Below are 22,606 nucleotides of genomic sequence, written 5' to 3'. Positions count from 1 at the left end.
AAAGTTCATTATAAAACATATTTGTACCTGACCTGCTTACCATGTGGACACAAAAATTTATAGCAATAGCATATGACTTGATCACTTCTTACATGCCTTACATCATTCACCTCTACACAAATTTTAAAAAATACATTAATAATAATGACCATATAAAAAAGTTACTAGAGCTACAGTGACTATCAGATGTCCTAATTTAATCACAGATAAACATTATAATGTCCCATCAACCAGGAAAAAACACTTCCTATAATAATGAATATGAAGGCCATATTTAGAAAATTGTGAAACAAAATGAAATTTATTTATAATCTACCTCCTTTGTCTTATTTTATTTCTTCCCTATTGACCAATCCCCATCAACAATTATAAATAAAACATGAAATTGATACATTCAGTGTGCCTTTTATAGATTATTATAAATGAGTTTAAGGTATACATTTTATTTGACATGCTTTCCCTTCATTAAAGCACAGACTATATTTGTTTAGATTAAATATTAGGAAATTCTCAAAACTGACTTCTTCACTAAACCACCAGAGGCTTGGAAAATAATCAGTTTTACTTTTATTTCTGAAATGCAGAAAATTCCTGAAACTTAAAAAGAATAATGAGACTCAGGGTCATAAATGTTACACTACTTCATATCACTTATTCTGTCCCTAAGGTATCAACAAGTCCACAAATCCCGTCTGGGAAGAGTAAAGGGGAGAATTGTATCCATGAGTGTACTGCAATAGAAGTTACTAGTTAATTCCCAATTAACAATTTTGGTTCTATTCTTTGCACTATGGAAAGATTCTGAGAGCCCCGTTGACAGCATCTAATGGTGTCTTTCTATTTTCCTTGAGAGTCAAAAATAAGTAGCAATTTGATTTGTCCATCCGATTTTTTAATTATTCATTTGTATTACCTGCATTTTTCCTCCTTTCCATTTACGTAAAGTAAAATATTGAGGTTAATGTAACTCAGGGGTATCCCTTTCTCTGCAGAGTTGATGCATGGTTAATAGCACATGTAAAATAATTCAATCATTGGCTCCCTAAAAGCTATAAAGAGCCCTGACCACTCTTCCATGTACAAGCTTTGTTTTAGAAGTACACAAATCTTGTTTTTGGAGTTGGATGGGGAAGTCTGTGACATATAGTACACAGACTGATTCTAACAGATGGATTTTTCTTGAAATAGCTTCATTAGTTAATCATTTCTTTTGCATATACTTTTTTTTCTAGTTAATTGGCATAGCTGCCAGCTGGAGCTGTTAAGGATCCTCCAAAGAAGCTGATAGGTAGGGAGAAAATCCAATTGCCTCACCAATTCCAAGATGAAATGTCTATTAATTTCACAATACCCATTATGTGTTTTTAAAGTAAAATGTTTAAAATAATATTTTCTCTTATTCTAAATACCTTATTTGAACTGTGTGAAAACCAAATCAATCAATGAATTATCTGAAAGAAACTTCAATGAATTATCTGGAAGAAACGTTAGTAAATTATCTAGACTAGGGTTTTACAACCTTGGTAGCATTGACATTGTAGACCAGATCATTCTTTGTGTCTGTGTGGGGTCCGGTGGCAGTCTTGTTCTTTATATGCTGTTAAGAAGCATCTCTGGCTTTTACCCAATAGATGTCAGTAATGCCCCCAGTTGTAACAACCAATAATATCTCTAGACATTGCCAAATATCCTGGGGTACAAAATTGCCCTAGTTGACAACTGCTCTAGAAATAGATTGTTCCTAGTTTTAAATTCAACTGTTAAAATAATTTTATGTTTGTATGTACATATGCATGCATATAACTCCAGACATGCCTAATATATTAGAAATGACTGCCTTTCACTTAGGCAATTAAAATGTTTTGGGGGCAATTATTGAAGCAGCTTGTATTTTCATAAGTCTCTGGGTAAAGGCAAAAAAAAAATTAGTAACTTGTAACTACCAATAAATATTAATTATCTAAAAAATGCCATTGTCATTTTCATTATCAAAAGTATTGAGGGTTTCTTTTCCTTTAAGGAAAGTTCTCAGTATGACTGTATGAATAGATAAATAAAAAAAAAAATCATGTGGCGGCATTATTTGAGATATAACTGATTAATTATCAGCTTAGGTGCCTAAGGAATTTTTAAGTAAGAGAAATAAATGTAATTTAATGAAATGGACTTAGAAAAAAAACTAATCTGGGTCTGTTTTGACTTTACTATACACTTGTGAATTGATTTGGGACTCATAAAAGGGTTATTCAGATAGATAAATTTCCTGGTCTTTGAAATTCAGTAGTAAAAATAATATTCACCACCTTAGTGACTTTTCTGTAAGTCATATATTGATGGATCTAGGAAGAGTACCACAGAAATAAGATGTAAATCGCCATGACTTTTAAAAGGAAAACAATGGGCCTATTCTCATTTATAGTAATGGTAAAAATATCAGAACATGAAGTATACAAAGAGAATCATTTTTTATGTCAAAGAATATCCTAAATTCTAATCAAACTGCTTTCCTTCCAACAGAGGTTTTCTAATGGGAATTTGCTCAAGAAGGTTTTTTTGTTTGTTTGTTTCTTTGTTTGTTTGTTTTGAGATGGAGTCCCGCTCTGTCACCCAGGCTGGAAGGCAGTGGCATGATCTGGGCTCACTGCAAGCTCTGCCTCCCGGGTTCACGCCATTCTCCTGCCTCAGCCTCCCGAGTAGTTGGGACTAAAGGTGCCCGCTACCACGCCCGGCTATTTTTTTTTTTTTTTTTTTTTTTTTTTTTTTTTTTTGTATTTTTAGTAGAGATGGGGTTTCACAGTGTTAGCCAGGATGGTCTCTATCTCCTGACCTCGTGATCCACCTGCCTCGGCCTCCCAAAGTGCTGGAATTATAGGCGTGAGTCACCACGCCTGGTCTTAAGAGTTCTTTTAAGTTTTAACATTTATCAATTGCATGTTTGAATGTTTAATTCCGCCCCCCAACCCCCTGCCCCCAAATCAAGGCATTTACCTAAAAATTCCATTATGGTCTCTGTTTTCACTGTTTGACTTTCCAGGGCCATTGTAAGAATTTAGATTTTTTACTTTTTTTTTTTAAACACTCTTCTTTTAAATAGGAATATAACATTTCCTATTTAAAAATGTTATATTGTGCAGATTGTCACTTTTAATTCTTTCAGCTAACATTCAAGATACACTATCTGGCTTAGTGTGGCAAAAGTGAATTAACACATTTTGCATGTTAAGATTGCAACTCAAAGGCCTCAAGACCACGTACTCGGTGTGTTGTGTGCACATCCCTAAAATTCCATAGTGGTCCCTATTTTCACTGTTCAACTTTCCAGGACCATTGCAAGAATTTAGATTTTATACCTTATTTTTCAAAACCACTCTTCTTTTAAATAGGAAGTGGTATATTTTGCAGACTGCCATTTTTAATACTTTCAGGATACGCTATTTGACTTAGCACGGCAAAAGTGAACTAACACATTTTGCATGCTAAGATTTCAACTCCAAGGCCTCAAGACCCCGTACTCCGTGAGTTACCCGCACACAATGGACTTCACCCTGGTTGTAAGCCTGACACTGGGCTCTAGGGCTCAGGCAGGCCCTGCACACTTACTCTCTGCAGACTCTTTGGAGCGCCGGCCACTGGACGACTTGCGTAGCAGGCTGCGGCCGGAGGAGAACAGGCTGGTCAGTTCCTCCAGCGGGCTCGTGGGTGTCCGGGACCGGGAGCCGCCCGGGGCAGCCCCGTAGGTGTTCACCGCGGCGTTGACCATCTTGGCCCCATCTTGCGACACGGGTCTGGGGGTCGAGTGAGGCACTGAAGGAGAGCTCCTTGAGAGGCTGCCCGAATGCACAGCGTCATAAGGGGGAGGCCTTTTGAGGCTCAGGGGAGTCAGGGACCTCCCCATGCTGACTGGGGAGGGAGAGGTGGAGTGGCTTTTAGGGTAGCCGTGGGGAGACTGGGTTCGGTACAGCGTGGACGGGGGTGGGGGCGACGAGGAGAGCGCAGGAGTGGCAGAGGCAGGTCCCAGGGCCGCGGCCTGCTCTTTCTCCAGTTTCGCATGGCTGGGGACGTGGGACGGCAGCGCGGAGGGTGACGCCCCCGCCGGCTGTTTCATGTAAGACACGTTTTCCAGCACGGGAAGCTTCGTGACCTCCAGAGGGGTGAGCGGGGACTCGTCGGAGTTGGGGGAGCAATGTACGGGGGCGGGGGGGAATACCAGCAGAGGGGGTCTGTGAGAAAGCAGGTTGGGGAAGGGCGGGGGGATGTCACAAAGCAGCCCCTTGGGGGGGCATGGCACTGAGGCCTTGGCAAAGTCCAAGTCAGGCACCGTGGGAGTAGCACACTGCGAAGAACAGCTGTGATGGTCAAAGTCACATTTGGTGTCTTGGCCCAAGTCGTCAAAGATGGGGTACTTCATTTCCTCGTAGACAGCCTCGCTCTGGTCGTCGTCCTCCTTCCTGAAATCTCTGAGAATGTTCCCCACCATCTCGATGTACACGGGCTCCTCTTCCTCGGGGTCTCCCGCGGGGCTGCCCATCTGGGACAGGGAGGAGTCCCGCGGCAGCGATGTCCTCCGGGGCCCGTGCTTTTTGATGTACGTTTCATCGAAAGATGTGCTCAGCTGAGTGTTCGGATTCCGCTTCGGTTTGGGAGGAGGAATCTTCTTGGAATATTCATCACTGTGGGGTCTTGGTTTAGCTGACACTAAAAGAAGAAAAAAAACGTAGTGGAATAGATGAGTATAATTGGAAAGTTTTCAAAAATGATTTGCATGTGGGTTTACTACAATAAACTTTAGACCAGAGGGGTAGACAGCTTCATTCTTAGTTTGAGGTTCAGACTAAAAATCAACCAAAGAGTCAAGCATTTTCCATATTTAGAAAACTTGGTGGAATAATAGTCATCTTTAAACTGATATTAATAATCTAACACTGATAAATGCATTAAAACCAGGACTGTTCACTCCTTTCCCTTAGAATGCCTAAATAGAAGCTTTCAGATGAAACATATTGGATAAAAGCAATCATAAATTTTGTGAAAACTAACCTGCATGAATTGAGAATGAAATGCAGGAGGAAAAAAAAAACCCAAAAACTAGAGTCTCTGTTGGCACTATTGGTCAAAAATACCATACAGATTGCACCCTTTTACTGATGTGGTTTTTGCAGGTGAACACATCTTGCTTGCATTTAGGATAAAAATTTCCCAGCCTGCTAGACTTAAAATCTGTCTTGGTTCAAATAAATAGCTTCCATACAGATGGGTCTGATATTTCAGGGGAAATTGATGTGAAAATCTTATGAGGCTAGACAAGTTAATCTTTAAATCTCCAGGTATTGTTGATTATGGTGTGTTTTCCTGTTTTTGTTCTTAAGATCTCTTATGATATTCCAAGTGCTGTCTCGGAATGAATTTATTAGGTATGTTCCACTGACACATCAGAATGCCCTCGAGAGTTTTAAAAGAGAATAACTCAGGGAACGATGTGTAAGTTTTAAGGATAACTTCTGGAAACTCATAACAGATATGTGTACCAAAGCATTGCACAGCCTGCTGGAAGACCCTTTATTGGCAAAACATAAACTTCTGACACCATACAATAGCATGGAAGAGGCTGGCAAATGCCTGTGACTCAAATCAATTGTTTAGCATGCAAGGAAGGTACTTGAGTCTTGTTATTATCTCATTATCTCATTGTGTTGATATATGATTACAGAGATCATCTTTATTATGCAATGTAGCAGAATGTGGTTGCTTACAGAAGATGATAGCATATAGTGTAAGTTGACAGTACAGCTTAGAGTTGTAAGACTATGAGGAGCTAACAGGCTAAAGAGAAGGGTGTCAAGGCACAAATGGGGAAACACCTGAATTTTCCTTTTTTTTTTTTTTTTTTTTTTAACTTTAACTGGCCTAATTTATATACAAGAGTTTTACTAAAACGTGGTAAAGGAGCTGAAAATGATTCAGAATAAGCTAGATGGCTGCTCCACCCATCAACTGAGCCTTCAGCAACAGGGAACCAATCAAATATTCTAGCAGCGACTATGTGTTTCACCTTTCTAGATCACTCCTGTTTCAAATATTTTGTTCCAATGTGCCTATGATGATGGTTTTACTCACTACAACCAAACAGCTTTTTGAGGGGAAGGTTCGTAATGTGTCTAGAATTTCCATTAACCCATACCGGGTAGAACTAGATGTTATTTTCCAGGGGGGCTGTAGCAGTAAAGTCTTTTAATGCCCAAAGTGAAAAGCCTAGAGACAAAATGGAGTGAAAGTTACGCAGTCAATCTTTTTAGGAGGGACCCAAAGCAACCAATAATTGTACCACCTAACTTGACATGTATTTTACTGGTTTTGAAATCTCAGTACATTAATTTTCATATGATTTTAATAAGTCATCAGATTATATACAAAAGTCTGAACCCCAATAAAGTAAAACTATAAATCAGCGAACAAGGTTTACATAGTTTTGGTCAGGACTTGGAAGAACCAAAGCTCATCCAGACTATTCTTCTGAAACTTGTTTCCTGCCATTTTCAACAGCAAGAAATGACTGTAGACCAAGTACAGGTTCTGGGAAATTATTTTCTACAAATATTGAGTTCTAGGGATTGAATGGAGTGGGGCTGAGGGAATTCTTTGAGGGCAGAGGACTGAAGAGTTAGGTGCTCTATGAAGGGAGGGTTAATCTAAGGCTAGAATTTAGTGTGTCCCTGAGATGGGTAATTTCATCATATGGAAATAATCACATTTAGAATTATGTTTTCATTTTTTACCCTCTTAAATTATAATTTACTTTCATTATCTTTGCCCCTTCACTAAAGTCTGATACTCCAGAATAGACTGCGGAGAGAAATAACAAGGTAAGAACTTAAGCATCTGCTAAGCCTATGCCTAGATAGCAGCACTGGATTTATGGGAGACTACGGTGTGGGATTCCCAGGTAGTGAGGCTGTCAGTGGCAGATCTGGGCATGGTACGGTATTCAGAGAAGCAACAGTTGATTAACAACACTGGTGAAAACTTCTCTCTTTCCCACACAGATGAGAAAGTGGCCTTTGGAATGGAAGAGAGCTATGTTTGGATTTACTCCAATTGTGAGCAAATGCCATTTCATTTTGTTTGCCAAAAGAAACAGAAAAAAATTAAATAAAACCCCTCTATATCTATGAAATGATTTAAGAAAGAGAAGTTTCTATTGCAGAATGCAGCATACTTAAAATTAAGTAGAACAACTGCTAATTGAGAAGGAATCTAGACAATCCATTTACGAACAATTTCAATGACAAACCAAGTATAGATGTTGTATGACAAGGGAAACAAAATATAACATCTTATGGTGCCTGTGAGATTATCAGAGTTGACAGTTGCTATTGACTGAATTGGGTCCCCATTCTTCCACAAAAAAGTCTTCTGTTGAAGCCCTAACTTCCAAAGTGATGGTATTTGGAGATAGATCCTTTGGGAGATAATTAGGCTTGGATGAGGTCATGAGCATAGGACCCTCATGATGTGACTGATTATAAGAAGAGACAGCAGAGTTCTCTCTCTCTCTCTCTCCTCTCTCTCTCTCTTTCTCTGTGTGTGCATGCGTGTGTACGTATGCCGTATGAGAACAGAGACAAAGCATCAGTCTAATCAGTCTACAAGTCAAGTAGAGAGCCCTCACCAGAAACTGACCATGCTACTATCTTGATTTGGAACTTTTAGCCCCAAGAATTGTGAGAAAATTTCTCGAATTTAAGCCACTCTCTAATTTTGTTACAGTAAAACAAGTTTAGTTACTTAAGACAACATTATATTTATTAAGTCCTAATGTAAAAGACCTTTACAGATGAACAATGAACATTTTAATTTCATCCTCTGGGATTGGAAAACTTTAACTTTGTTATTTTAGGATTAAACAACTCTTTCTAAGCCCCTTAAGTTTCTCCTGCTCCCTGTCCCCTACCTCCCTTAACTTTTACAACTATGTCACAGAGAGCACATTCTGGCTACATCTAGAGATGCTCATCCCATACAAGGGCCAAGAGCACCCTTCTACCACATGGCTTGTCATGCTCACTCTTTTGAGCTGACTCTCTGATTCTGGTTTCTAATTTGTGGAAGGCACTTACTACTTAAATCTGACCCATTCTCTGGATGTTTGCTGTTTGTTTTTTGTTTTGATACTTTTACTCCTGTTTCATGCTGCTCTGCTTGTTCAGTCCACAAGCTGAAGTTAGTCTCTAGCCTGCCTTGCCATGGAAATCCCTCTTTATCTAGGCAAGCTTCTTTTCTCTTCCCTTCCCTGCTGGTGAAGAGATCCTAATGCAAGCAGATTCATAAAGTTCAATGAATTTCCCCTCCAGTCCTTTTTCTTATTATTGATCCAACTTTAAAATGAAGGTGTGAGTGTGGGGTAAAATGGCACATGCCTGTAATCCCAGTACCTTGGGAGGCGGAGGCAGGTGGATTACTTGAGGTCAGGAGTTCGAGACCAGCCTCGCCAACATGGTAAAACCCCATCTCTACTAAAAGTACAAAAATTAGCCAGGTGTGGTGGTACATACCTATAATCCCAGCTATCTCAAGAGGCTGAAGCAGAAGAATCGCTTGAACCCAGGAGGCAGAGGTTGCAGTGACCCAAGACGGCACCACTGCACTCCAGCCTGGGTGACAGAGCGAGACTCTGTCTCAAAAAAAAAAAAGAAAAAAAAAATTAAATTAAATGAGGGCATGAAGATGTTTTGAGGATAGACTCTTCAGTAAATTATAGATGATCAGGATGAATTAACAGATTCATTCTTTCAATATGGGGGCAGGGGCTTCTTTAAAAAAAAAAATCTGCTTTTCATTCCCTGATATCCATCCTTGTAATCTCATGGTTCTTTGTGGTAAATCAGAGGAGGAAACAAATTTGTTTCCAATAAACTAATTTTTCTTTTCATTTTCCATGAATCATCTGGTTCTACCTTAGTGCAAGTATTGAGTAAATAATTTATATAACAATGAAAATGTGTTTCAACTGTTACTATCATGGGTGCTGTTTTAAAAGTGTATCTATGTAAGAAAAGTATGAAATTTCAGACAACATTGTCCCATAATTTATTCCAACTTAACCTCATTCTAGGAACTTAAAATTTTTTTTAAAAACCATTTTATTTAAAATGCCACTTCTTTATAAGGTACTTAAAAATAGTCTTGTGCTACATACATAGATGCTAAAATATTGCTAATAAAAGACAATAAAATGGCACTGCAAATTTCAACATTTAACCAAATTCAACCATAATAAAAAGGTGATTTTCATCACTCTTGAATATATTTTAAATTATTTCTAATAAGCCCAAAGATAGAAGCAATAATTCCTGTTAAGCTTCAGAACACAAGTTTTAATGCTTAAAATAGTATAATGACAGTAGCATTTAATAAGCAGAAAGTGACATTTTTGAAATGAGCTATGTGAGCACAAAGGTTATACATGGCTTTCAGTCATGCCCAGATGATCTTCCTTTCACAGCTAATTTTGGAAATTCACCACGTGCCTTGTCAACCTATCTTTAGGAAATACTTTTTTCCTTATTAAAAAGAAAGTGTAATGTAAAACCATGCTTTAGTATCTGTAGGTGTTCTTGACCCAAGAGGTGAAAAAAAAGAGATACAACAGAGGTTAGCCTTGTCCCTTCCTAGAAAGACTGTGGCCACAGAATCCCAGAATACAAAGGGCTCTTCGAGATATCCAGCCCAAATTCCATATATTGCTAATGAACAAATATGAATTCCTTATTAACCACAGTATCTAAGAGAATCTCATAACTTAAATTTAATTCCACACCCTTTGAAACAAAGAAACCCGTAAAGGAAAAAGCTATGCAATTCATTATTTTGTATAGGGCATAAAGTATCCTTTTAAACAGTCCTTTCCATAGCAGCACTATAACTTTGCATGTCGTGTTTTAGAGTTATATTTAAATAAGTAATTCAAACAGGAAAATGTGAATCCATTGAAGGAAAATAACGTCTACACTGTGTGATACTGGAACTGGCTGATTCTGGAAGGTGAGAGACACATTTCCCACTTTCAGCAGAACTGTGCTCACAATAACTCTTTTCACAACTCACAACTCCATGACTTTGAAGGATATTTTTATTTTCACAGTCACAAGCCCCACAATACTATCCACTATTGTTTTTTTTTTTTTTAATTAAGATGTTAAGGAATGGAAGTTGCAAACTCAGTCCGTTTATAGTAGGAACAAGAAAGCGTAATCATGCACAAAAAGGATTAGGTTTAAAGTAGTAGGACCCGTGTTACAGTACTGGATCTGGCGACAGTGAAAACAGAGAACTCAGATGAACGTTTTGGTGGGACCAAATGAAGTAAGGCATGGAACTGGCTCAACAGTGTGGTCAGAAAGTCAAGTGGGACTGAAAGGGTCTTGCCTTAAACTAGAAGACATGATTCTAATCCCTTCTCTGCCTCAGTCAGGATGCAGAACACTGACAAATTAATTTGAAGTGTATTTTTATTTACACTCACTTTTGCTATATACACAACAAGGGACTTTAATCAGAACTACTGTTCTTTAAAGTATTCATTTCAACTCACTAGTTGTAAAATAAAATTAGAGTTTGTGACCAGCATTTTAAAACAATAAATTAGAATAGATTAGAAAATATGATTACCTTTCATGGGAAAGAGCTAAAGGTTGCTTCTTGAAACAATATATAAGTATATAGAAATTCCCTAAGCCACACATATTTCTTATAGGTCATGATCAAGAATGTTTGGAAAACCCTAAACCAGAACACCTGTGGCTGAAAGTCTCCAGTAACTGATCTATAAATTCTTTTTCTCCCTATACCTACATATGTTCTCATTCAGTAAGAGGTGGAGTCTATTTCTTCCTCCCTTGATTCTGGCAGCTTCCACTTTCTCCCAAGGAAAGCAAGCCACTAAGTCATAAATCTGACCACTCAAAAGATCACCATGCTGTAAGGAAGCTCAAGCTATCCATGGGGAAAAGAACCAAGAAATGGAATCAATAATGAAAATGAAACCCTAGCCATACAACTTCAGTGAAGCTGTCCCAGTGGTCCCCACATCTGTCTGAGCTACCCTAGATGAGATAGCAGACATTTTGGCTCAGTGGTAAGCCATGTCCACTGTGTCCTGTTGAATTTTTAACCCACAGAATTTTGAGCAAATATAATCAATGCTTTTTATATCTCTAAATTATGCAGTTATACATACCTAAAACTGGTATCAGAAGTACAGTGCTACTATAATAAAAATCTAAAACCTGTACACCGGTTTTGGCACTCAGTGACAGCAGAGGCCTGAAGGGTAATGAGGAGACCAGCTGGAAGCTCTAAAGCTGTTAAGGAAATTGATATTGGAGGCTGGGAAAAGAGAGCGTGGTGTTATATATTGGGGAAAAATTGGCAAGATGTTGCCTGTCGTAATGCAGAAAATACGAAATGTACCTAATGAAATTGTGGACCTAATGAAGGTGAGTTCTGGAAGAAGATGAAACTGTGAGTTGGTTGTTTTAGCCATGTACAATAGAGGACTGCAGGAGACAGAGCACTAAAGAAAGAGCTGCTTAGTTTTCAAGCAGAAATGAAAGGAAATAGTTCCAGCACAGTGTTTGCCATGAAGACTTTTCTGAGCAGCAAAGGGTTTCAAAATAAAAACAAGCCTCAGAGCAAAGGTCAAATTCAGAGCTCTGCCAGTAAAACGTGGACTTGGTGTAAAAATCAAATTAAGGGCTTGAATATAAGAGCCCCTGTTGACATCTCTGAAAGGTTTAAGGTACTGAACCTGGGGCTCTTAAGAATGTCACAAGCACTGTGCCACAATGCCCTGACCATAGCCTTAAGTAGAGAGGAGCCTGTCTCAAGGCAATCTGTGGTTCTGTCTTTCATCTAAAGAAATGTAGTATGATCTCATTCATAGAAAGCCCACAAAAATTATCAGGATACTTTGCAACACTGTTAGACAGGACAGAGATAGTTCAAAATTTAAATTAAAAAACATTTTGGGCTCCAAATTTTTTAAAGGCTGGAAGTAGCTAGGAAAACTACTCACTTGCAGGTACAGGTCATTTGTTATAGAAAAGAAAAGATGATTTGGAGAGTAGATTCAAGAACTTAGAGAGCAAAATCAAGAACCACAGATAATCAAAACCAGGGAGCAAAACTGGGCCCTTACCAACAATTTTTTTTTCTTTTTTTTTTTTTTGCCCTCAGAGTAGGAAGAACTGGACACATGAGTCTAATTGAACTTCTGAATTGCTGCAAACCAGTGACTCCTATGTCCCTCCCCTCCCTCTAGCCCCCACTTTTTGAATGAGACTGTACATCACACTTTACCTGCCCCTGACCTGACAGTGTATATTGGGTTTGTGTGGTTGCAGATAAATTGTACTTTTAATTGAAAGCCTTTGCATATGAGGCATTGCAACCTAGGAGCTGTCCTGAGAAACTGCACCAAGGTGCTTCATTGCACATGGGCATGATTTAGATGATGAAACCTTGATTTCAATCTGATGTTGCCATATCATGAAACTTTTGGGGAAGAGGGTGAGAATATTTTGCCTATTGGAAATACTGTGGCTGGAAGGCAAATTTCATTTGACAGTCTTTCAAGAGAGCCACCCTCAACACCTTCCCTTCTTTTACACATTCTGTCTATCAATAGATAGGATCTATCTCCCTCTCCTGAAATAAGAGCTGGCCTTGTTTCTTGCCTTGACCTACAGAGTGTGTCAAAAGTGATTTTCTATGTCTTAGATGTAAGAGGACTGGCGGGATTCACTTCCTCTATCTTGAGAGCCAATTGCTGTGAAAGACCTCTGAGACCAACACGTTATGAAGAAGCTCAACTTAGTCATAGAAGAGGCCACACAGAGGAGAAAGATTGCTCAGATATATGAGTGAAGCATTATTCAATGTTCCAACCACCCCAACTGCCAGCTGAGTACAGAAAAATAAGAGGCCCTAGCCATTGTCACATAGAGCAGAGGAACCACCCATATGAGCCAACAACTCACAGAACAATAAGAAATAATAAAATCTGGGGGCCAGGCGTGGTGGCTCACACCTGTAATCCCAGCACTTTGGGAGACTGAGGCAGGTGGATTACGAGGTCAGGAGTTCGAGACCAGCCTGACCAACATGGTGAAACTCTGTATTAGAAATACAAAAATTAGCCTGGTGTGGTGGCAGGCATCTGTAATCCCAGCTACTCGGGAGGCTGAGGCAGGAGAATTGTTTGAACCCTGGAGGCAGAGGTTACAGTGAGCCAAGATCACGCCATTGCACTCCAGCCTGGGTGACAAGAACAGAATTTTGTCTCAAAAAAAAAAAAAAAAAGAAGAAGAAGAAGAAAATTGTTGTTGTTCTAAGCCATGGTATTTTGGTTTGGTTTATTATACGGAAATAGATAACTGAAAAAAAATCCAAAATTAATTTCCTGTGCATGTGGATATCTTGTTGAAAAAATATTGTCATTTTCATAGAACTAGGGTATAGACTTTACCCTGAGGATACATAAAGCATCCTTTTAGAATACAGAAATTAAGAAAGTAAGCTTTCCTTTGAGTATTATAAAATCACCACAGGATGATTCAGAGAAGAGATATAAAAAGATTACATATTTTCTTGTCAAAAATCTGGATTGAAATCAGAAGAGAAGGTATTATTATATATAAAGGAAGAACAACCAGAGTAGAGGTCGCCAACCACAGGGATGGAAAACCTTAAGACCATAGAGCAAAGCCTGGTGGCCCCTCACGGCAGTACCTAGGGGATCCAGTCCTCTGTCAGATCTCTGTTGTGGACATGGACCCAGTATGCTAGTAAAGTCTGAAGCCACTATATACATAATTCTTATGAGTCATTCATTTTCTAAGTTCAGATTCGATGAGAAAGCTTTTAATAATTTAGATTTCCAAAGTTTTATGCCTATGTTTCTAATATGATTGACTGTGTCCCCACCCAAATCTCATCTTAAATTGTAATTCCCATAATCCCCACAAGTCATGCAAGGGAACCGGTGAGAAGTAACTGAATCATGGGGGTGGTTTCTTTCATGCAGTTCTCATGATAATGAGTTCTCACAACATCTGATGGTTTTATAATCGTCTGGCATTTCCTCCACTGGTACTCATTCTCTCTCCTGCACCCCTGTGAAGAGGTGCCTTCCGCCATGATTGTACGTTTCCTGAGGCCTCCCAGCTATGCAGAACTGTGAGTCAATTAAACCTCTTTTCTTTATAAATTACCCAGTCTTGGGCAGTTCTTTATAGTGATGTGAGAACAGATTAATACAGTAAATTGTTAATGGATAGCAGGGCACTTCTGTAAAGAGAGCTGAAAATGTGGAAGTAACTTTGGAACTGGGTAACAGGCAGAGGTTGGAACAGTTTGGGGGTCTTGGAAGAAGAAAAGAAAATGTGGGAAAGTTTGGAACCTCCTAGAGACTTGTTCAATGGTTTTGACCCAAATGCTAATAGTGATGTGAACAATGAGGTCCAGGCTGAAGTGGTCTCAGTTGGAAATGAGGAACTTCTTGGAAACTGGAGTAAAGGTGATTCTTGCTATGCTTCAGCAAAGAGACTGATGGCATTTTGCCCCTGCCCTGGAGATCTGTGGAACTTTGAACTTGAGATAGCTGATTTAGTGTATGTGGTGGAAGAAATTTCTAAGCAGCAAAGCATTCAAGAGGAAGCAGAGCATAAAGTTTGGAAAATCTGCAGCCTGACAATGCAATAGAAAAGAAAAATCATTTTCTATGGAGAAACTCAAGCCTACTGCAGCTGCAGAAATTTGCGTAAGTGACAAGGAGCTAAATGTTAATCACCAAGATAATGGGGAAAATGTCTCCAGGGCATGTCAGAGACCTTCACAGCATCCCCTCCCATCACAGGCCCAGAGGCCAAGGAGGAAAAAAGGGTTTTGTGGGCTGAAGCCAGGGCCCCCCCTGCTGTGTGAAGCCTCAGGACATGGTGACCTGCATCTTAGCTGCTTCAGCTCCAGCCATGGCTAAAAGAGGCCAAGGCACAACTTGGCCACTGCTTCAAAGGATGCAAGTCCTAAACTCAGGCAGCTTCCATGTAGTGGTGGGCCTGTGAGGGCACAGAAGTCAAGACTTGAGGTTTGGGAATCTTCACCTAGATTTCCAAGGATGTATGGAAATGCTTATAGGTCTAGGCAGAAGTTTACTGAAGAAGAAGAGCCCTCATGGAGAACCTCTGCTATGGCAGTGTGGAAGGGAAATGTGGGGTGGGAGCCCCCACACAGAGTCCCCACCATGGCACTTCCTAATGGAGCTGTGAGAAGAGGGCCACCATCCTCCAGACCCCAGAATGGTAGATCCACCAACAGCTTGCACCGTGTGCCTGGAAGAGCCTGAAAAACCCACAGACACTCAACACCAGCCTGTGAAAGCAACCCAGAGTGGGGCTGTACCATCCACAGCCATAGGGACTGAACTGCCCAAGGCCATGGGAGCCCACTTCTTGCATCAGCGTGGCCTGGATGTGAGACAAGGGGTCAAAGGAGATCATTTTGGAACTTTAAGATTTAATGACTACCCTATTGGATTTTGGACTTGCATGGGGTCTGTAGCCCCTTTGTTTTGGCTAATTCATCTGGTTTGGAACAGGTGTTACAACCCAATGCCTGTAACCCCATTGGAAGTTCTAACTTGGAAGTAACTAACTTGCTTTTGATTTTACAGGCTCATAGGTGGAAGGGACTTGCCTTGTCTCAAATGAGACTTTGAACTTGGCCTCTTGGGTTAATGCTGGAATGAGTTAAGACTTTGGGTGACTGTTGGTAAGGCAAGATTATGTTTTGAAATTTGAGGACATGAGATTTGGGAGGGGCAAGAGGCAGAATGATATGGTTTGGCTATGTTCCCACCCAAATCTCATCTTATAGTTCCCATAATCCCCACGTGTTATGGGATGGACCCAGTGAGAAGTACTTGAATATTCGGGGCAGTTTTCCTCATGCTGTTCTCATGATAGTGACTGAGTTCTCATGAGATCTGATGGTTTCATAGGCATCTGGCATTTCCCCTGTTGGCACTCATTCTCTCTCCTGCTGCCCTGTGAAGAGGTGCCTTCCACCACGATTGTAAGTTTCCTGAGGCCTTCCCAGCCATGCAGAACTGTGAGTCAATTAAAACTCTTTTCTTTATAAATTACCCAGTCTCAGGTATTTCTTTATAGTGGTGTGAGAATGGACTAGTACAGTTTCTTACTAGAAAACGAGCAAAGTGGGATTCTAGTTCTATGTACCCATCTTTTTGAGTTTGGCTACTCTAGACATCTGATGAGAGGGAGTTTCTGAGCTTGTACATTGTGGCCAAACCTATACCAAGGCAAACTCAGCACAGTAACACCCTTTTGTGAAAATCTATCCAGGCAGGCAGCCAGCATTTCCAAGAAGACACAGCCCTCCATTCACAGTGTATATCACAAGTTCTAGTTTGATATTTGCATTCCAGGGCAGTATCTTGTTTCCAAATCACTCTCCTGTTCTAGACATGGGATGCCCATTAGACATAGCCTGCTTGTAGAGAACAGAAATAGCGGTGGTGCTGCAGACACTTCCTCAGCTCTACTACTACAGGCTCTCAGATTGCACCTGCCATTCCATCCTTTACACAAGTCTAGTAAGATAGAGAAAAGAATTAGAGACAATGTATCTATCAGGGGGAGGAACTATTCTGAATGAATGATCTCAGTGGGAGGTTATGCTAAAATATTAGGTTCCATAACCTAATGGATGTGAACAGCAGAGCGTAAGACATGAGAACACATAGGGAGAACGTGCTCTGGAATCAGATTTCAGTTCCAATCCTCTCATGATCTTGAACCACTATTTAACCTGTTTCTTCATCTATAAGGAGGAGATATTTGTAGGACTGATTATGAAAATCAAATGAGTCTGTGCATTTAAAACCATTATCAGAATTCCTGCCACTTGGAAGGGCCTCAAAATATATACCTATTAACATTTTACTTTCTCCAAAACAATGAGTTTATTCCTGCTCCCAGGAATGCTTGTGTCCCTGTTGAAACATTGAAGCCAACAGCCCAAAATACAGCACTATGACATGCTGGCCTAAAGAAGCAGCCTCAAGGTCTCTCTGACCTCCCCCGTCTCTCCTCCCTTCTCTCAATCCCCTCTCTCTTTGAAAGCACAGAATTGAGTTGTTATCTGAAGTTTCCTTTCTGCCTAAAGCCCAGACCTACCAAAGAAGAAAACAATTTTCTCTGGTCCCTTCCCTGAGTTTTAATTAACTTAAATCATACTGCAAAAAGAAAGACCAAAGTCTGTCAACACACCTGAACAGACTTGTGTCATAAACCATTGTCTTCTATTTCTGTCCCTTTCAGTATCTCAAAGATAATCATTTACCAGCCATTGTCTGCTCTGTGGGCCCAGCAGACTTCATCCTAGGCCACTTTATCTTCTCCAAGTCCATCCATTTCCCCTCTAAAAATTATTTACTATCCCTCATATTGCCGCGTTTCTTCCATTTCCCCTTCCCCCATGAAGAAAGTTATATAAACATCTGTACCCCATTGGGTTATTAGGTAATCATTCCTCCATGATTTCCTTGTGCTGTGCACATTAAAATAAATTTTGTGTGCCTTTTCTCTTATCTTCCTTTTTTTAGTTGATTTTCAGGAAACCTCCAGAGTATAAAGGGGAAAGCTTTCCTTCTCAACCGCTACATCTCCTATACAATGCTGACTTCTTTGTGCCACTCAGATCTCAGCATAAATGTTACCTCTCCAAAGAGGTCTTCTATGCACATCCAATCAGCACTTGTCCCTGTTGGATATTTTCCTCTAGTTTTCCTCTCTATTGGTTTATGTGAGCTTATTGGTGCCTGTGTAGGTATTTTCCTTTTTCCCACTTGACTATAATCTCCATGACAATAAAGGTTTCTTGTCTATCTTGATCTTTGCTAAATGATTAGGGTAAAGTGACTAGACTATCACAGGTTCTAGGTAAATATTTGTTCACTGCTGAGTGACTTACAGACCTTTGACATTCTTAGAATTGGCATTCAGAATTTGGGGTATTTTGTAATAACCCTAAAGAGTCATGAGCAACCCTATAATTTGTCATTTCCTCAAATAGTCTTTAAGAAGTGGGATGATGAGACTAATGAAGAGTGGTAATACTGGCAAAAGAAACAAAAGGAGAGTGGTAAGAGTGGTCAGTGAAGGAATACTCAACATTTTCCATGTGGAAAAATTGAGGCAGGTTAAATATTTTACTTGCCAAAAAGGAAGGTTAGAAAAATTAACTGAGAAATTGATATTTTCCTCTTTTGGTTCCCTTTTACTCAAAGTAAAGGTCAAGGGAAGGCATGAAGGGTCAGGGCAGAGGGAAATCGCATGTTAGATTTTGCAATGTATAAAACACTTAAGGTCTAATGACTTTGTAAGCATAATCCCAGACCATAAATTTGGGATTAAAACAATCATTTTTTGGCAAAAACCTCCTGTGTAGTTATAAAGCTTAATATAGCAAGGCCATTTGAAAGAATATCACTAGTAATATAGGAAATAAAAATATCCTAAAACTCCTTTATAACTCTCATTCTTCCTATGTGTGAAAGTGATGCCATGTGGGATTGCTCTGAAGTAGCAAAGAAATACTGCAAAAAATGCCGCAGCCAGTATGATTTTTCTTCCTCTAATAGCGTGCCAGACCTCCGATCATAACCCAAAATATTTTCCATCCTTTTTCCCCTTGGCTTCTTCATATGCCCTTCACTCTAGCCAAAAGAAACTACCACTGTTCCCCCACACTTATCAGATATGTATATGTTCAGACTTTACTGAGACATTTCCCCTGTTTCTGTACCATCTTACCCTAAATAAGACCCTTCCCATCTTTTCAGGTCCAACTCAAACATTACCAACTCCTCCCTTTCCTCCTTTCTTTCCTGCTCCTCCTCCTCCTCCTCCTCCTCCTCCTCTTCTTTTCTGTTTGTTTGTTTGTTTTTTCACTTTGGGCTTCATCTCTTTCTTTCTTGTGAACTTCCTCATTTTTACCTTGTACTTGATTATCAGCTTCTCTCTCAATGGCTATGAGCTTTCTGAAGGGATAATTAATCTTTTTAAAAGTCCCAGCAAACTTTACACAGCAACTTGCTCCCATAGGCAATCAATTAATAATTACTATAAATAACTGTTCACGGGATAATAAACTGTAAGTGTATAATGATTCAAAGTTTTCAAATCTTTTCCTCATATATCCCTTCAAATGTTCTTTTTCTCTTTCCTCGACTTTCATTTTTTTAATGAAAGTTTACGTGCCACATAATGAGGTTGCAGTCAACCATGGATCCCATATCTGTGGTCGCATAAGATTATAATACTATATTTTTACTATACCTTCTCTACGTTTATATATGTTTAGATACACAGATACTTACCATTGTGTTACCATTTCCTGTAGTACTCAATATCATGACATACTGTACAGGTTTGTAGCATAGGAGCAATAGGCTCTACCTTATGGCCCAGGTGTATACTAAGATATGCCATCTGGGTTTGCATAAATACACTCTGTCATGTTCCCATGAGAACAAAATTGCCTAATGACACATTTTCTCAGAAAGCATCCTTATCATTAAGAAATGCATGACTGTAGATGCAAACACACATGTACACACACACATACATTACTGTAGGTTCCTCAAACCAAGAGATCTCTGAGTGGTTTTATCTCAGCATATCAATCACCTCCACCCACTGGTAATCAAACGCTAGGAAGTCCAAGCTAAGGAAAACAATACACACGTTTAAAACTTAGGGTTTGCTGAGCTATTAAACCAGTGGTTGATAACTCTTTTTCCTTTTCTCTTTGCCCAAATATTTTGAAGCCATCAGCAAGTTTTCTTTACAAGTTCCCTGTAGCTATCACTTGCAGCATTTCTACCTATAGTGAAAGGAAGTTACCAAGTAAGTTGATTTCCTAAGTCTTAAGTGAAAGAAATGTGACAGCATAAAAGTGTCCATGGAAAATGCATGATGCTAAGCACCCAGTAAAAGCACAGTTAATTTGGATTCAACCCAGGGGGGATATTATCTTAAAGAAAAGTAAGTTGGGAGAAAAATCTGATTAATGATTGGAACATTTCTCCTGTCCCTGGGGCAGTCAACTCTGTAGAAGCTGAATCCCTGCCGTTTCATAGATACAGTCTGCTGAGGATTATCCTTTGGAAGTCTGTCCTGGTTGTGATAAAAAGATAGAAATGTTTGTGATCTTTTTAAGTACCTGAGATCACAGAGGAAGCAGCATGGAATTACAGAGCCATAAAACATTTCATCCAACCTCATTGAAGTTGTGTTGCTGTATGCTAACATCTCCTTTAATGGAACTGTAGCTTCAGTAATAATAGTAATAATGATAATAATGCATAATAATAATAGCCATCTTTTATCAAATGCTTTATTTGTATCAGACAAGGTGCTTTGGGAGGATTATTTCATGTAATCCTTACAACATCCCTATGAGGTAGGTACTATTATAAACTCCATTTTACAGAAATTAAAATATAGTTACAGAGAAATTGAAATACTTGCCCAAGTGGCAGAAACTGGGCAAACATGGGTGAGCTGACTCTAGTCACCATACTGTCAAAAAGACTAATTTGCCTCTATATATGATGGTGTATATTTGTTTTACAAATATATTGTTAAGGGCATTTTTTTTAACCATTTTTTAAAACACTACCAATACTCTTCCATGAGTCAAATTAGCCTAAATTCTAATCCCAATTTAGTAGTTGTATAACCTTGGGAAAGTCAACTCTAACTTTACTAAGCCTTGTTGAGCTCAACTGTTAAATGGATATAATGATGCTTATTCACATATGCATGTGCGGATTTAAAAAGACATTCTATCTCAAGTATTTAGCATACTGCCTGGGATATAGGAAGGGCTTAAAATGTAGAATCAAATATTATCAATTATTATTGCTATACATGGAGAATTATCTCTGATTACACTGGAAGATATGAGAGCATATGCTTTTACACACACTTCCCATTTATCTATCACAGAGCTATAAAAATTAATGGTGCCAATACCAAAGAATCTACCAGCTCTGGGAAATTATGAAATGAGTGATTTTGCAAATAAATACAGATTTTATGTTCATTGAACTATGAGATCAATATGTCAGTTTCCTTCTGCATTAGGTTTATAGCCCGTGTATGTGAAGGTAAAAGAAATGGATTTACTTTGAACAAAAAAAGCAACCTTTGTTTTAAAAATATGTAGTTATTGGAACTTTTGGGATATTACCATTTTAGTATTGACAATCTTAGTTTTCTTATCAGTTTTTTTCTTTTAAAAAAAGATTTTCCTTAAGTGAGTTTTAATTGAAAGTGCAAATAAGAAATCACAAAGTGAAGCAAATCACAGCATATGCATGGCAATAGAAAATTCAACAGATTCACAACTTTTATTTGAACTCTTTTTTTTTTTTTTTTTTTTGAGACGGAGTGTTGCTCTGTCACTCAGTTTGGAATGTAGTGGCGTGATCTCGTCTCACTGCAACCTCTGCCTCCCAGGTACAAGCAATTCTCCTGCCTCAGCCTCCCAAGTAGCTGGGACTACAGGCACCCACCACCATGCCCAACTAATTTTTGTATTTTTAGTAGAGACAGAGTTTCACCATGTTGCCCAGGCTGGTCTTGAACTCCTGACCTCAAGTAATCCACCTGCCTTGGCCTCCCAAAGTTCTGGTATTATAAGAGTGAGCCACCATGCCATAGATATATCCCTTAGATTTTACAAAATTACATTGGTGAGTTATTTTCTATGCTTCTCAAATTTAGGAAAAGTGTGACTAGATTGTTAAAAGAAATAGAGAATGTTTCTAAAAACTGAGATGGTTCATTATGAGGACATGCAGATAGTGAGCATGTTGTTTTTTTGTATTTATGCAGTTCACCTTCGGATATTGCAGGTATTCTGTCATCCCCATGCAGTGTACCTTCATTCTTGAAGAGTTAGATGGGAAAAGAGAAAAAATTTTTTTGTTTGTGCACAATTTTAATTTAGTTCCAATGACCCAATACTCTTTAGCTGGTCTCTTATGTAAGTTCTGTTTACCTTTCTCAATATTCAGATGAGGAAAACGGTTTCATCTAGGACAGAGTAGTTTGAGCCACATCAGAATCTCACTGACCACAGGGAGCAGACACTGGTATTTTTTAGTTCTGAGCTCTTAGGGGTTACTAAAAACACAACACAAGCAGAAATAGCAGTGGACAATGGAAAAATCTAAGCCTTGACTTTTGAACTCAAGGTCTTAAATCAGTTTTGCTCTTTTTTTTTTTCCCACATTATTTGGAGGTTCTATTTAATCCACAGTAATTTCAGGGAAAAGTGTTATCTCAGAGACAGGGCTCTCAACAGTCAGGACTACAGTGGGTGACACGGAAGCAACATCCCCAAGGACACGTTAGTCTTCCTAGCTGGAGTCATGGGCTATTTGTGAATTTACTATTATTTAAATAGTTATGAAAACTTCAGAGCTATTCTTTGGTTTTAGTTTTAGATCTAAGTTTGTTTT

General features: G+C 39.1%; 1 protein-coding gene and 1 long non-coding RNA gene across 9 annotated transcripts in view; one reads left to right on the top strand and one right to left on the bottom strand.

The window, feature by feature from the left end:
* Positions 1–22,606, bottom strand: part of LOC105481327 (neuronal tyrosine-phosphorylated phosphoinositide-3-kinase adaptor 2) — a 325,733-nt gene that overhangs the window by 143,292 nt on the left and 159,835 nt on the right. For all 8 annotated transcript variants that reach the window (XM_011740831.3, XM_011740832.2, XM_011740839.3 and 5 more), the window contains one exon: positions 3,601–4,695. In XM_011740831.3, the coding sequence (XP_011739133.1) occupies positions 3,601–4,695 (1,095 nt within the window). The remainder of the gene's footprint in view (positions 1–3,600; positions 4,696–22,606) is intronic.
* On the top strand, positions 4,429–7,156 carry LOC139357227 (uncharacterized). Its single transcript, XR_011610090.1, has 3 exons — positions 4,429–4,585; positions 6,822–6,860; positions 7,041–7,156. It is a non-coding gene; the product is annotated as an uncharacterized lncRNA (long non-coding RNA).

Source organism: Macaca nemestrina, chromosome 11 (assembly GCF_043159975.1).
Source record: "Macaca nemestrina isolate mMacNem1 chromosome 11, mMacNem.hap1, whole genome shotgun sequence".
Classification (NCBI taxonomy): Eukaryota; Metazoa; Chordata; class Mammalia; order Primates; family Cercopithecidae; genus Macaca; species Macaca nemestrina.
Note: the sequence above shows the minus strand (reverse complement) of the source record. Positions and strands in the feature narration are given on the sequence as shown.